At 35.0% G+C, this 17,817-nt stretch overlaps 1 protein-coding gene across 1 annotated transcript in view; it reads right to left on the reverse strand.

Moving 5' to 3' along the window:
* BLTP1 (bridge-like lipid transfer protein family member 1) overlaps nt 1-17,817 on the reverse strand; it is a 206,293-nt gene that overhangs the window by 109,891 nt on the left and 78,585 nt on the right. The window contains 7 exon segments of the mRNA XM_073238071.1: nt 716-786; nt 3,059-3,896; nt 5,277-5,505; nt 5,837-5,848; nt 11,196-11,446; nt 16,373-16,653; nt 17,353-17,472. Coding sequence (XP_073094172.1) covers nt 716-786; nt 3,059-3,896; nt 5,277-5,505; nt 5,837-5,848; nt 11,196-11,446; nt 16,373-16,653; nt 17,353-17,472 — 1,802 coding nt within the window.

The following is a 17,817-nucleotide window of genomic DNA, read 5'->3' on the forward strand; positions in this document are numbered from 1 at the left end:
TTCTTCAAAAAACTACAAATAGAAATACCGTAAGATGCAGTAAGTCTACTTCCAGGAATTTACCCAAGGTAAACAAAATCCCTGATTCGAAAAGATATATGCATCCCTATGTTTATCATCACATTATTTATATTAGCCAAGATATGGAAGCAATCTAAGTGTCCATTAATAGATTAATAGATAAAAAAGATGTGGTACATATACACATGGGATATTATTCAGCCATAAAATGGAAAGAAATCCTGCCATTTGCATGGATGGATCTAGAGGATATTGAGCTAAGTGAAATAAATCAGGTGGAAAAAGACAAATTCCACATGATTTCACTTATTTGTAGAATATAAAAAGAAAGCAAAACAGAATGAACAAAACAGCAGTAGGCTCATGACATGGAGAAGTTCCTAGTGGTTACCAATGGGAAGGGGTTGGGGTGGATGGGTGGGGAGGATGAGGTGGATAAAGGGGCACAATAATTTCCAATCACAATATAAGTCGGTCATGGGAACAGTAGTACAGCGTGGAGAATATAGTCATGACTCTGTAACATCTTTTTATGTTGACAGATAGTAACGGCAGTAGAAGAGGTGAAGATTTAATAATATGGGTAACTGCTGAACTACTGTGTTGTATACTTGAAACCAATATAAGATTGTATATCAATACTTCAATTTAAAAAACTGACTTTACATTTCAAAAGTATGTAATTTTTACTTACTTTGAAGTTGATCCTGAAAGTTGCATTCCTCTGTCTAGTAAAGAATTAGCTGTGAGCCCCTGTTTAATAACCTATGATAATATAAAATAATTTATAGTATAGAATTTTAGTATTAATTATTGTCTAATATTAAGCTATTGACTAGTATTTGTGAATATCCAGATTACCTTGTTAATGTGATTTGATATATACGATATAAATATTTAACAAAACCAGAAAAATCACAGAAAACAATCACTTAGTAATTTAATCTACTGATTAGTTTGACAAATGACAGGACAGGGCTGTGAGGATTCAGCAATGAGAGTAAAAAAATATACAACTAAAGCTTAAAAGCAAGTCCCTTTTTTTAAAGAAAGGGCTTTTAAAAGCAAGGCTTGATTCCTGAGTTCCAAAAAAAGTAAGCTTTTTTAAAGCTAATTTTAGAGTCTTCTCTGCAATCTGCAATCAATAATTAAGTGGGAAAGAATCCAGGGAGACATTACATTATAGTAAAAGCTAGATTTTATTTTTTATCCATTAAAGAGAATACATAAATATGCCCTTGAATAACCAAACTGAACCCTTTTAAATTCTACATTATTTAGATTTAATGGAGAATAAAAACTTTCTTATTGCCTATGTTTTGTTTTTGAAGTTGTCTAAAGATACATATCCCTTGCTTAATTTTCTCCAGAGATTTGACTGCCCAGTCAAGCTAGAAGGACTTGTTGAAAATACTACACTATTTTTAACCTCTCTGGTACTATTATGCAAAGCAAGGACCATTGAGTTTTTACACTGGAAAATTCACCTACCAACATGTTCTCACATGGAATCAAGACATTTTGAAATCTTAGCATAGGCAGTTTATCTTGGGTAAGATTAAAAATGGGCACAACCTTAAAACTGAAACTTTGTAACTGCCACTAATCTTTCTTTTTCAACACAATAGTACTTAAATACACACACACACACACACACACACACACGCACGCACGCACACAATTTCCTTACATACTCCAGTCCATATACCACCTTTCTATCATTACTTAAGTTCAAGCCTGTTATCTTTTTGCACAGACTGCTGCAACACCTCTTAAGTAATCACCCTGCTTCCTCTCGTTTAATGACAGTTCAGTTCCACTTAGGAGCCAAAGTGCATGAGATCACGTCACATATCCTAAGAGCTCTCATGAGTTTCTCAATGAAATTAAAATAAAATTCTAAATACGCATACTCTGGTCTGTAAGTCCTTAATGATCTGGCACCTGTTCAGTTCTCTAGCCTTATCATCAGCAAGTCTCCCTGCTAACTTGCTATGTCTCATGCACACTGACTTCTTCCCTACTTCGGAATTTCAGCAAAGCTGATGCCTGTGCCCTGAATGCCTCTAGGTCTTCCCATCCTCAATTCCTTCTTAGCCTTTAAGTTTCAGTTTCACTACTGCCTCCTCAGATAGACCTTTCATGTCAATATATTCTAGGTAGGTAGCCCTACCCCTCACTTCTCTATCCCAGCATCCTTTGTTTATCTTCATAAGACTCTTCTTAATTTGAAATCATATACTTAGGTGGTTAATAACTGTCTGTCTCCTAACCCTAAACTGTAAGCCTATCTTCATTTCCCTCATCACTGTACATAAAATGCCTGGCACTAAGTACTAGAAAATAACTATCTGATAAGAATGAATAAATTAACATTTAAGACAGTTTAAATAAGTATATATGCATGTGTTAAGTATACACCACACAAGATTCTTGAACACTGTTAATCAGTTCTATAAGATTTTATGTTTAATTTTGGTCTTTACAAATCAAAGAAGTTTCTCTTTATAAAATTTATAGTTTTATAAAAAGTTTTCCTAAAATTTATCAATAAATTTATTCTGACACATTTATAGCTTTTCTAAAAAAGGCTATTTACAGAACGCATTACAGAAATGGACAATAACCAATTCATACTAAATTATAATATCTCAAACACCAGAATTAGGTTTGCACAGAAGCAGTTATTTATTAGTAAGAAGAACACCAACTATTAAAAAAAAAATCTCAAAATTTTATTTTTAAGACACAGAAAATATGAACACACAAGGACTTGATCCTAATCTTATAGTATAATATTCACAGAGGCTATACATTAACATGTGACAATCAAGTCTGAAACTATTTCTCAATTTGATATGCCTAAACTTATAATATTCATCAATAACCCTGTGACTTACTGTCCTACATGAAGTCATGATATCAGAAATTCTCTTTCAGAAAAGTAGATAAAATGACTGACAAAGTAACTTTAAAGTATCTTAAAATTCTATTTTTCTAAAGAAGTATTAGTGGAAACTAATGATGTAATTTATACCTTAAAAGTTGGAACAGAAAGCTGTTCAAATGATGATGAACTTTCTTCACTGGTTGGTGTGTCCAGATCAAGGGGACGATGCAATGAGGACTTGGAGGTTCTTTTGTTGGCTGGGTGCTTCACTGACCAATTAATTACCTGGAACTGAGTAAGGTAAGTCTGATAACAATTCATCACAGGTTGTTGAGAAGTAATCTGTTCACTCTCTATTGTTTTCTCAACTTCTATGATATACAGATGTTCTGTAACATCATCTTCTCCACCTAACGCAGAAACAAATGAAGCCTGGGAAGGATGTGTTTTGAACGGCAGAGTTCGGGGATCCTGAATGCTTTCTCCGTGGCCAGTAAGTGGTCCTTCAACACTGTGATATATGGAACCCCTGCTGTAGTCAACCTGCTGGGTTTGTTTCTTCTTCTTCTTTCTACCTGGGTAAGTTCCAGGGCCTTCATCACTGCTTATGGGTTCAAATTCTTCAGCTGCAGAAAAGTAGGCTTCGCTATCAGCCATTGACATGCTGGAATCCATTGATCGATACTGATGAAAGGAATTAGAGTCTGCTGATGGTGTGTATGGGAATGAACCAAAACTTCTTCTCTGCTTTGGTGAATCTAGTACGTTCTCATCACTTCGAGAGACATCACTACTGAACTGGACTCCAACTGTAACAGGCTGCTTGTCCCCGTATAAAGCAGCAGTAAGGCTCTTGGTACTTCCAAGTCGAGTGGAACATACAGAGGCTTGTCGTTTCAAGGGAGATCTCAGAGGAGATTGACCTACTGACTTATCCTGAGTATTAGGAGACACAGGGCTATTTCCTGAAATTTCTGTAGGGATACTGAAACAGAAAGCAAAGCTATTAACCATTTACTGTACACCATGCAATTTACTCTAAATATAAATAGAAGTATACTTATAAAATCCTTTGAGTAATTTAATCATTTATTTTACAAATAAAGGAAAATCTAAAATTTTACAATCAAATATCCATACAAAGTGGTAAAATAGCACAATATGTGTTCAGCAGCTTAAAACACAATGAAAATTTAAAGACATGCGGAGTATAATTTTCTATCCATAATCCATGGACAGAGCTAATGCATTTATAAACTTTTTTCACACCCTTTACAAGCTTGTCCAATGAAATATACCAGTACCTTTGATTAAATAAGAGGGATTAAAGGAGAAGAGGCCACAGATAACCTCAATATTTCTGACTTCAGCAACTGATGTAGTCCTGCCATTTAATGAGGCAGAGCAAGTTGAGCATGACAGGCACATGGTTATTTTTTATATGCTGAGTTTGCGGTCTACGGAATATACAAGTAGAAATATCAAGAAGGTAGCTGGGCTTATAGGGACAAAAGTTTTGGCTGGAGGTTTACATTTTAAAAATGTTAGCTACAGACCACTGAAGCCAAACAGTTATTGAGACTGTCCAGGGAAACAGTACAGAGTGAGTGAGGAAAAGGGTATAGAATGGAGTCCTGAGGGGTAACAACATTTCACAAACGGCAGGCTGGAAAAGGAAGAGAAAGACGAAAGGGGGGAAAAGTGAGGACATGGAAATAGAAACTGAGAAAGAACAGAAAAGGAGTTAAGAGGAAAATCTGAAATACACTATCAAGAGAACAGTTTTTTTCAAGATGCAAGTAACTGCCTATTAAGGGACCAAGGACTAAAACAATATTCACCAGGCTGAAAGGATAATCTCCAAATGTTAACCATAGTTCACTCTGAGTGGTGGAATGAAAAGAACTACTCATTTAAAAATATGTTCAGGACAAGAAAAAATCTTCTACAATGGGTGGGTTGAGACGAAGAAGTTTTTCTTGAATCCTCTTACAATTTAACCTTAACATCATCCCTAGCAATCCTCTTATGATTCCTTCTCAAGCCAATTTCTAAATCGTAAATGAATACTGACATCAAAATGCTCAAAACAGACCTACCATTTGACCCAGGAATTCCACTCCTAGGAATTTACCCTAAGAACGCAGCAATCAAGTTTGAGAAAGACTTACATGGCCATCATGGACCAGGTACCAAAGGGAAAGGAACTGGGGAGGATGGGTGGGCAGGGAGGGATAAGGGGGGGGAAGAAGAAGGGGGTATTAAGATTAGCATTTAGTGACTCTACACATTTTGCTAAGCTGATGGACAGTAACCGTAATGTGGTTGTTAGGGGGGACCTGATATAGGGGAGAGCATAGTAAACATAGTGTAAATATCCTTAATGTTGATCACTTAAAGCAATGAGTTCTGCAAGAATTCCTTCTGGACCAGATGGTCATCAGCAACAGAAGAGGGACTCTCCTTCTCACCAGCCAATAAAGGCTGCGCAGCACTAGAGCTACTGTTCTCTTCTGAGGAAGAGGAGGAGCTATGAGAGCGTAATGGTACTTGAAGACTAAGGTGCTGAGTTTTTCTCTCCACTTCTATTCCAACTTTACATTTCCCTGTATGGCCCCGGAAGATGACTGGTTAGCCAGAGACGGGTAAGATTCCTCAAGGGAGGAACAACCTGCTTTGAGAGAAATCTTCTGCATTTTAATACTTAGTCCATAGGCACACACCTGATCATCTGATCATCTATATTTGCCTTCTTACAGCACTAAACTATGTTTTTATTAAAAATAAAAATAATAATAATAATAGGAGAAATGTGGGATCAACATATAAATCAAGTACAAAAATCAAATGAATATTCCATTCATGATCAAAACCGAAAGTTTCCTTGTTCGTTATGCTTCAGAAGATTGGAGACTTTAGGCATGCCATTCACATTACCTAAACAAACAAACAAAAGAGTAAGTTACATGAACACCATAATTTCAAAAGAAATTTAGGAAAAATGTAACAACTTAATCTAATTCCCTGTTTATAAGTATTAAAAAATCATTAAAAAAGCACAAGTATCTAATTTCACATAGCAGTATGTTAAACACATATAGAAATATATTCTACCTAAGTATGGATCGAGTACGTAAACAGTGAATTTGTTTTAATACTTTTACTTGAAAATTTTCAAACTTACAGAAAACTTTCAAGAAAAAAATAGTCTTAATGTATCTTTTACCTAGAATTATCTGTTTCAAACATTTTACCCATTTGCTCTACTTACAACTAATATACATAACATTTTCTGAACCATTTGAGAGTAATTTGCAGACGTCATGACCTTTTTTACCCTAAATATTTAAATGTTTATTTCCTAAGACTACATAGCCTCTGTATAATTATCAACTTGGTACATTTAGTAATTATACAATACTGTTATCTGCCTTGTGTGTTCCAATTTTCTCAAATGACCCCAAAATGTTCTCTAAAGTACTTTTGCCACTCTAGTATAGGATCCAATCTAAGATCATATATTATTGTATTTAGTTGTCATGCCTTTTTCAATCTGGAACATTTCCTCAGCCTTTTATATCCTCAGTCCTGTATGCCATATAAATTAGGGGAGGATAAAGGAAGGTTCTATAGCTGCTTAGATGCAAAAAAAAAAAAAACAAAAAAACCTCTTGGCCAACTTCCCCCCTTCTCCTGTCAGCCCTGAATTACTCAAAACAGGGAAACCTGATAGTGGGAGAAACCCTCTCCCCAAAGCAGAATGAAGTTCTAGATGGAATTTGAGGGATAAGAAGACTTAAGAATTTACATTATTTGATTCTACCACCACAGATGTAAAATTCAGAACAAAAGTCAAAAGAAAAATCGGTTCAACTTATTGCTAAGTGATAAGAAACTAGTGTTCACTGACCTTTCTAGGAAATCCTTCATTCTACTAGTGTGGCCTCCTTGATTCTACCCTGAAACTGTACATCTATACTTGGCTCCTGAAAAACTCAACAATCACAAAGTCAGACACTTACGTAGGGCTAATTCCAGCCTTCCCTGGACAGGAAACTCACAGTAATTTGTGAATTACAACTCATTCTCAAGAAAATCACTAGGAAATACAGACACTCCCTATTACATATTATAAGAATTACAATGAGCTTTGCTTTGTTCATTGCTAGAGATTTGCTATCTTTCCGCTTTTACACCATCTGCAAACTCCCTGTAGATTTTCTTCTTTGAATGACAGTGACACTTAGACATGCAGACTATAAAATCAAGTAGTCTTTATAATTAGTGCCAGCTGTAGTAGGATAGAAACAACCCTCAAGTGGCTTCAGTGGCCCTGATTTCAGCTTCTGCTCAGCTATATACTTGGCTGGATGAGTTCATGCAACTCAGTTTCAGTGAGGAGCCTCAGTTTCTTTGCTATAAACAAAACACAGAACTCACATAGTAGGGGGATTAAATGAAAACAAAAATGCCTGTAAGAAATCTTAAAAACAAAGATTATTCAAATATAAGAAAGAAATAAGACAGCTAAGCTAAATTTGATTTAACATCTTTCTTATCCATTAAACGTCAAGAAATTCTGGTGTTGGCTGATTATATAAGATAACTGCTCTTATTCTAGCAAGATTGCTTAAGTCAAATAACCTTAAAATGATACACACATGTATTAATATTCAGTGAAAAGTCATTTAAACAAGAATTTGGCATGTATAGTACAGCTCTTTCCTCTAGGAGCTCCTTATACATGGGAAATCAATCCAGTAAACACTTGAAGTTAAAACTACTACTTTCCTACCTTTGTCTACTGACAAAAGGTAGTGTTAAATTAATGTTTCTGAATGGATCAGGGAAAAAAGCCAAATATTGGTGGAACATCAAGATTTTTCTACATTTCACTTCTTGACACCATGCCAACTTAAGCAGTAAATACTGAACTTAATTGTAGGAACACATAACTATGAAACCCAAAGGAAAATCCATTTCTGGATTCTTTAGAGAAAAGACACTAGATAAATTTAAATCTAATAGGGTTAAAGTCACTACTCACTGCTCATAACAAACTCATATATTTGCAACATTATCCTACAGGTTTTAAGGAAAGACTACTCTTCTCAACATGCTCAATTTTAGTGATAAAAAGAATATTTTGCAAAAGTAGTTTCCGACATAAGGGCCAATGATAACAATATTACTATTGATAAGTTTTCCTATAAAAGTAAACTGGTAAATACAACACCGTAAAATGTGTTGCATGCAGCAAAAGCCGTGGTAAGAGAAAAGTATACTGCAATACAGGCCTACTTCAGGGAAAAAGAACAATCTGAAATGAAGAGTTTAAACTCACAATTAACAAAACTAGAAAAAGAACAAATAAGGCCCTAAGTCAGTAGTAGGAGGGACATAACAAAGATTAGAGCAGGAATAAATAAAATTGAGAGGATTAAAACAATATAAAGAATCAATGAAAGCGGGGGCTGGTTCTCCAAGAAAATAAACAAAACAGATAAACCCCTAGCCAGACTGATCAAGAAAAAAAGAGAGTCTACACACATAAACAGAATAAGAAATGAGAAAGAAAAAATTACTACAGACACCACAGAAACATAAAGAATTATGAGATAATACTATGAAAAATTATATGCTAACAAGCTGGATAACATAGAAAAAATGGACAACTTTCTAGAAAAATACAACCTTCCAAGGCTGACCCAGGAAGAAACAGAAAATCCGAACAGACCAATTACCAGCATTGAAATTGAACTGGTAATCAAAAAACTACTGAGAACAGAACCCGTAGACCAGATAGTTTCACCACTGAATTTTATCAAACATTTAGTGAAGACCTAATATCCATTCTCCTTAAAGTTTTCCAAAAAGTAAAACAGGGGGGAATACTCCCAAATTCAATCTATAAGGCCAGCATCACTCTAATACCAAAACCAGGCAAAGACACCACAAAAAAAGAAAATTACACACCAATATCCCTGATGAACACAGACGCAAAAATACTTAACAAAATATTAGCAAACCTAATTCAAAAATAAATCAAAAAGATCATCCATCATGATCAAGTAGGATTTCTTCCAGGGATGCAAGGATGGTACAACATTAAAAAATCCATCAACATCATCCACCACATCAACAAAAAGAATGACAAAAAACACACAATCATCTCCATAGATGCTGAAAAAGCATTCCACATAATTCAACATCCATTCATGATAAAACTGAACAAAATACAGGGCAAGTACCTCAACATAATAAAGGCCATATATGATAAACCCACAGCCAACATCATACTGAACAGCGAGAAGCTGAAAGCTTTTCATTTGAGATTGGTACAATACAGGGATGCCCACTCTTCCCACTGTTATTCAACATAGTACTGGAGGTCCCAGCCATGGCAATTAGACAAAACAAAGAAATCCAAGGAATCCAGATTGGTAAAGAAGAAGTTAAACTGTCACTATTTGCAGATGACATGATATTGTACATGAAAAACCCTAAAGACTCCACTCCAAAACTACTAGATCTAATATTTGAATTCAGCAAAGTTGCAGAATACAAAATTAATACACAGAAATCTGTTACATTCCTATACACTAATGCTGAACTAGCAGAGAGAGAAATCAGGAAAACAATTCCATTCACAATTGCTTCAAAGAGAATATAATACCAAGGAATATACCTAACTAAAGAAGTAAAGACCTATACTCTGAAAACTACAAGACATGCATGAGAGAAATTAAAGAAGATACCAATAAATGGAAACACATTCCATGCTCATGGATAGGAAGAATTAATATTGTCAAAATGGCCATCCTGCCTAAAGCAATCTACAGATTCAATGCAATCCCTATCAAAATACCAATAGCATCCTCAACAAACTAGAGCAAATAGTTCTAAAATTCATATGGAACCACAAAGACCCCAACTATCCAAAGCAATCCTGAGAAGGAGGAATAAAGAAGGGGGTTTATGCTCCTTGACTTCAAGCTCCACTACAAAGCCACAGTAATCAAGACAATTTTATACTGGTGCAAGAACAGAACAATAGACCAATGGAAAAGACTAGAGAGCCCAGATATAAACCCAAGCATATATGCTCAATTAATATATGATAAAGGAGCCATGGATATACAATGGGCAAATGACAGCCTCTTCAACAACTGGTGATGGCAAAACTGGACAGCTACATGCCGGTGGGCTCAACCATTGTGGAAAGCAGTGTGGAGATTCCTTAAAAAATTAAAAATAGAAATACCATTTGACCCAGGAATTCCACTCCTAGGAATTTACCCTAAGAATGCAGGAGCCCAGTTTGAAAAAGACATATGAACCCCTATATTTATCAGAGCACTATTTACAATAGCCAAAAATGGAAGCAACCTAAGTGTCCATCAGTAGATGAATGGATAACGAAGATGTGGTACATATATACAATGGAATATTATTCAGCCATAAGAAGAAAACAATCCATGTTGTTGCAAATGGATGGAGCTAGAGGGTATTATGCTCAGTGAAATAAGCCAGGCAGAGAAAGAGAAGTACCAAATGATTTCACTCATCAGTGGAGCATAAGAACAAAGCAAAATCTGAAGAAACAAAACAGCAGCAGATTTCCAGAACCCAAGAACGGACTAACAATTACCAAAGGGAAAGAGACTGGGGAGGGAGGGTGGGAACGGAGGGAGAAGGGGAATAAGGGGCATTACGATTAGCACACATAATGTAGGGGGTGGTATGGGGAAGGCAGTATAGCACAGAGAAGACAAGTAGTAACTCTATAGCATTTTACTACGCTGATGGACAGTGACTGTAATGGGGTATATGTGGTGGGGACTTGATAATGGGGGGAACCTAGTAACCAGAATGTTGCTCATGTGATTGTACATTAATGATAGCAAAAAAATTTAAAAAAAGTAAACTGGCAAAACAACTGTTACCTTGAAGCATATCTATTCCTAAGTATATCTCTGGAAGCTGTGTTCTAGGAAAATGGTGATACATAAGAAGTATTTAGAATAAGCATAGCTAAGAAAACCACCCATGTCAACAACCAGGGATCTGAATTGTAGACCTACTTTTTCCTCGTGTAACTCTAAAAATCTCACTAGTCTTGTCTAGCTTTCATTAAATCACCTGAAAATAAAGACAGATCATAATGAACTTTACCTGTAAGACTGGTAAAACAAGAGAAGTTCAGTAGTACTGAACTTCTCTCAGAATGACATAGGGATAAAGATAATAAAGGTTTAGCAGAAGTGACAAAATAACATATTACCATCTACAATTTTGGGAATTTCTTTCATAATAATCCATTCTCCAGGCTGTAGCAGAGACTGTCCATAGTACATATCAGACTCTGCACTTGTGCTTGAAAATGCAGAGCTACTGGAAGGTGTCAATTCTTCAAGTTTGAAGAAATCCAGGCCAGTTATTGTGCCACCAAAGAATCTGCAGCCACCAAGACAGCCACACTTGTTCCTGCACCTCTTCTTCTTCAGTGCATCGTCTGGCCACAAAAACCACAACCTAAACAGAACCCAAAACAAAACAAAAGCAACAACATAACAACTCATTAAGAAATGAAAACTGTTTTGCAGATAATTAGTTACATGTAACTTACCTGTTAATATTTTTAAAAGACAAGGTCAACACAAAGGTTTATTTTTAAAAATAGTCTCACCACAGTAAGTGGATAAAAAGAAGTTAGGAACAACATTGAGAGATGCAGCTTACATTAACAAAAATGCGGGCTTAAAAGAAATAAATAATTTAAATCCAGTTAAAAATAGCAGTAAATACTCTCAGAAGGACTAAAAATTTTAAATAATCTAAAATATGGACAAAAGTTTTAGTATAGATTGTGCTTTTATTACCTTTAGCATTTCAGAGCCTATTTCACATAGCAAATACATCAAAATATTATATGAGGCAAGTAAGAATTTCTTAATAAAATCAAAATAATGCACCATTCTATATTTTAGAAGACAAAAATGTAATAATTTTGTAATAACTATTACAAATGCAAATGTAATAATTATGTAATAAGACTCTGAATGAACTATTAATTAAGACAATGAGAGAAAACATAAAATTCCTTAGGCTCCATGAGTGACCCACACATAAAACTCTCAGTACCAAACCCCTACTAAATATTATATAAATCTGAGAGATATATCTTTAGTCAGTCTTTTTCTTTTTTTTTTACCTTACATAATAAAACCACCTCAGCCATATCAACTGTCCATTTTTCTAAGCATTTTCACATGCATTTATCTAATTGGATGCTCAGGGCTGTCACAGGAAGACAGAATGGATATTATCATTTTCATTTTACATTCATTCATTTATATTTCTTCAACATATCTACTATGTTCCTAGTATCATGCTAGACAAAACTGATACAGTCTTATCCATGTGAAGTTTACAGTACACAGGCAAAGACAGGCCACAAACAAGATTATATAATCATAAATTATCAGTGCTATGAGATTAAAATAGGGTGCTGTGACAAAGGAAATGGGAAGAATCTTACAAAAATTAGTATTTGGGATGTGAAAGGTGAGATGGAATGAATATATCAAGTTAGAAGTGGAACATGAATCTAGAGAAGGAAAAGACAAATATATGAGAAAATCTTAGGGTGAAGGAGGACTTGAAGTATTACTTCAATTAAATATTATCAATTTCAAATCACTTCTCTATTTAAAGTACTAAGATTTTAGTCATTCAGCAAAACTATTTAAAGCACTATTAAAATAAAAGACCTATATATTCCACAGATTTTTTTTTTTTTTTACTTCATTTGTGCATCAAGAAGCTGGCAGAATGCATGGCTTTGCTGTCATCTAGACATGAGTTCAAATTCCTACTGTGCCACTTACTAACTCTAGGACTTAGAAATAGTTAGCTGTCACTTCTGAGCCTCAGTTTCCTCATCTGCAAAATTATGATCTGATATACCTAACAAGATTGCTTTAAGGATTAAATGGTTTAACATGTAAAGCACCTGATATGAAATCTGGAATACAGAAGTTGCACAACAAATCAAGCTCCTCTTCCCTATCTTTATATAACCCAGTGCACTAATTCTCAAACTTGGGCTTGCATTAGAATCAACAGGAGACTCCACCCCCAGAATTTCTGGTTGAGGTCTGGGTAGTCCTGATTATGTACACTTCTAACATCTTCCAAGGAGATGCTGGTGCCTCTGCTTTAGGAAGATACTTCTCAGAAACACTAATCTAATGAAACTAATGGTCTATGTGTCCATCTGAGTAACTCTTCCAGTTATATCAGAAATGAATATACCTACTTTTCAAAATTCCTGCCTAGTGCTTTGCTGTGAGTGACAAAGCCCTCTGTCTCTGACCCAGAGTCCTGTCTTCTGCCAGCATCCATGAAACTGTGGATAAAATCCCCGACTCTTCACAAATCTTAACAAACCAGAACACTGAAACCAACCTAAATGTGCCACCTGAAACAAACTGAATCACATGGGACACCTCCTTAGCTTCATCAGCACCTTACCCTACCACCTGACCTAATCAGACATAGGCACTTTGTTCACACTGACTGGCTTCCTGAGCAATAATTAACAAAGAAACCAAAGTTTTTTAAAACAATATTCTCCACATATAAGCTTTCATACTCAGATTTACAAGATGTCAGTATCTTAAATCAACTTAAAAGATTAATATAATCTCAATAAAAAAACATCAACAGGATTTTTCTTAAATTAGAAAAACACTTCTTTGGGGAAAATTAATGCACAAAAATATCTACACATTTGTGAAATGGAGAAATGAATATGTATTAGGTATACATTTCTTCTTCTTTATTTTAATAGATATTTGCAGAAAAATCTTTTTACATCCTTGGTTGGATTAATATGTACACACCATACAAAATCCAGATGGACCAGAGTTTTATGTTAACAAACAAAAACAAAAACAAATAGAAAAACATAAAGAGATGCCATGTGATTACTAGGAAAGGAATGTTTTCTCAAATTAGCATAAGCAATTACAAAGGAAAAGACTAATATAACTGAATATGTACATAAAATTAAAGTCTGTATATAAAAAATTAAAAAAGGAAACAGAGTGAAAAATATTAGCAATAGAGATCACAGAAAGGTTGGTAATCTATAAAAAAAGCTTTTGAAAAATTGGTAAGAACTACACCAAGACCCCAATAAATAAATGTACATAGAATACTAACAGACAATTCACAAATCAAGAAGTAAAAGCAGCCAATAAGTATATGAAAAAAGTATTAATCTCAGAAAAAAAGAAATGCAAAATAAGACAAAGAGATATTGCTTTTCAGTTATCATAAAACACTTTAAGGATAGCAAAGATGCAGTGAGACAGAGATGCTCTTAAAAAGTCACTGGGAATATAAACTGAAGCCATCTTTCTGGGAAGTAATTTGGGAATGTACAGCAAAATTTCAGTTTCTAACACAGTCACACCCCCTTCTAAGGAAACTATTTAAAGGGAATACCCAGAAAGGGTAGGAAAAGATTTTATGTGCAAAAAATGCTCCTCTTACTATCATTCACATGATAGGTTTAGAAACAATCTATATATTTAGTATAAGGGCAATGGCTAAATAAACCATGATATATTTTTTGATGATGTATTATTATTTGTTTCAAAGAATTGTTTGTTTCAAATTTGCTTATAGAAATTTTCAATCATGTGGGGAGATATTTCAAAGTCTAGTAAAATCATGAAGAATTCAAAAATGTCTATACAGGTTCATTTCAAGTATAAGAAAAATACACTAAAAATACTGGGAAAAAATATGACAAATTCAGTATGGTAGGGTTATGATAATTCTTTTCCTTTATTTCTTCATCGTTTTCTCTATTTTAAAAATATGCTTGAATTAACTTTATGATGGAAATGGACGCAGAAAATGTCACATTGTCATTGTAAATAAACGCGATTCAATTAGAGGCTCTAGCAAATTTTTTAAAGGCAGCTATAATTATTTCTTAAGGACCATTTCTCAACGTTTAGTTACCCAGTCTTCCATGTAGTTGTGAAGGCCCACAAAAGGAGGAGCTGTACACAGTATACGGTGATGGTATGGTGTTCCCTAGAAATGATGAACTAGAAGTGGAGAGCTGAGGTGAGAAAGGGGAGCAGTGTTTCACAAAATATTATCTGGGGACCAGTAATTTAAACTTGCTTCACTGTTGACACCCATAGTATGGGCTTAGAAATGTTGGGGGTTGAGTTTGTTCTCCTCAGTTCTTGTCCCCATGCAACAAAGAATGAAAGGGCAGAATACAGTACTGAAACAGAATGAAAGTTTTATTTGAATACATTCCAATGGAGGAATGGGCTTGAGTCAAGGTAGACAAAGGCAGTTTTACTTGAATAAAGCAGAGAGGAAGGGGAAGCTCATTGACAAGAAGTTGCAAGCTCAAATCAGAGCTCTCAGTAGCCCCTCTCTATTTATCTGAAGCAGGAGAGAGTGAAGACTTGTGCTTAAAGTCTGGAAAACAGAATGAAACAGCAAACTGACAGAGATGCCACTAGGAGAGCACAGGGACAAAACATAGTAAGTTAAGCAGTAAGAAGTCTTCTTAAAAATACACGCTCCAAGAAAAGGGAGTGCGGGCAAACTCAGAGAGGAGGCATGCTTAAGGGCTTAGGATTCTGTCTTTTAAGGCTTTCAGGAATGGGATAAAGGTAAAGGGTTAGTGGGGGGTAGGCTTCTCATGCAGTCTCATGATGTCTATCTCCAGTGAGAGATAATATGTCATTATCCATAGTCAGTCCTCCAGATAATTCTGTAGGATAAACTTCTTGGTCTTCTCCAAGATAGTGGCTACCCTCAAGCACCAGGAACATAGCAGTTAAGACTGCTTGCCTTGCCTTAAGATAGGCTATTGGCTGATTACCAAAGAGTATGTTAGGAATGTAACTTCCCAACTCTCTGCTTTTAAAATGGAATAGCCTTAAGATAAGTTCTTCCTGTTTTCACTATGCTCTTTGTATCCCAGCATTTTTAGGAAAATTAATCGCGATGCTTGTCCCATGTCTCTGCTCTATCTCATCCACATTAGCTAGAGCAAGTCGCAAGGTCTGCCCAGATTTTAATCATGTGGAATGAACTCACACTGTAGAGGGCATTAACTCTGTGAGTCCTTTCTGGCTCTTTGGCTTTATCTGATTAAGTCCCTGAGTTCTTGGTGGGCCCCACCCTCTTTTCATGCTGTTCATATTTGTCTTCAACCACACCATCACCAAAGGTGAGATATGCAATGTATTTACTTAAATATCAGGCCCTTATATATCCATTGAGGTGTACCCAGCATGATCATATGAGGTCTTTATTTCAAATATTCTTATTCCATTCCTAACAGAATATCTTCTAAAATTACCTAGTAATTTCCATCTGAATATGAGATTATTAGCATTCTTATATTTTACTTACCTCTTAGTTCTGGCATCATGAGTTTCTAAGAAATGTCTTTGTGCCTCGTGTTTAGAATGATGATCAGCAGCTAATGCAATATCAACGGTAATAAGTCCTACGTTGGCTGACCCAGCTTCAAGCCATGAGGCCCTTCGGAGTACTGCGGGCTGAAGTCCAACTCTGGAGTTACTTAATTGTTCAATATACTGCCTCACTTGAAAATCCTGAATTGCAGCACTTATTCCTTCCCCAACTGACTGATTGTGGAGGTTACAGTTTGCAACCCGAACTGCACCCATCTAAAGTTGAATAAAGAAAGTGAAACAAAACCGTAGTTTCTGTACTTTTAAGTAAGTAAGAATAAACTACAGAATAGGTAACTATTTCAAATTGCATGAAAGATAGAAGCAAAGGGAAAGAAATAAAGAAGAAAGGGAGATAGAAAAGGTAAACGCAACAGAATAAAAACAGACATTCAAGTTAAAAAAAGAGGATAAAAACAAAAGAATGTAAGTCCAAAGGAAAACAAAGAGAAGGAGGAAAGAAAAAGTAGAAGAGTGGTAATTAATGAAATCACAGGATCTTGACAAGGCTTGATTTTAAACAGTGACCCAGAAAGCAGAGATGGCAAACAAATGTTTTCAGGGTCCAGGTAGGAAATATAAATGTGTAAAACCTAAAGGCATTCAAAAACCAAATATTTTAAAAACATTACCAATTTACATACCTGCCAAAAAAGCAACTTATTAGTTTATATCACTGCCATAAAGCAAGGTTATAATAATTCAGTTAGAGTAAAAAAGTAGTAAAATCATGCCTTAAAAAAAATAAGACTGGAAGTGACATGGATGAGTAAAAAAAAAAAGGTATCTTCTAGGATTTTGTCTTAATCTGTGAGATAGCAAACTATAAATGTGTTTTGTATTTCAAGAAATGGAGTTTTGGCTTGTTAAGAAGGAAAAAGAACTATACTGGTGAAGAAATAGACAAACATGTACCTTTATATTTGTTGCACAGCCATGCTCTACAATATAAATATCAGCTCCATCTACTGCTAAACGAGTCATAGTATACTTCAAATCATCTGAAGTTGGACAAGGCCCAGGAATACAACTTAACTAAAATGAAAAAGGGTTGAACATTTAATTCTTTACCATCAACTCATTACTTTGGTACTTTATTCTGCTTATTTAAATAAACAGAATTCTGGTTACATCTGTATATTTTTTTAAAATCAGTCAGTCAATTAAATTTTACTTTTTTATAATGATAAAGGAAATCATCAACAATCAAAGTCTTACCAATTATAAAACTAATAATAAGTAACCATGTTTCACTTTCATTCAATAGGGACTACAAGTAGTAAGCCTAAATTGACAGAAGGTATAACTTGTTATTGAAACCCACAAAGAATAGTCAAACTGATAAGTAAACAATGTCACAGGTTTATAAGAACTGTATTG

This window comes from Manis javanica, chromosome 5, assembly GCF_040802235.1.
Source record: "Manis javanica isolate MJ-LG chromosome 5, MJ_LKY, whole genome shotgun sequence".
NCBI classification, from domain to species: Eukaryota; Metazoa; Chordata; class Mammalia; order Pholidota; family Manidae; genus Manis; species Manis javanica.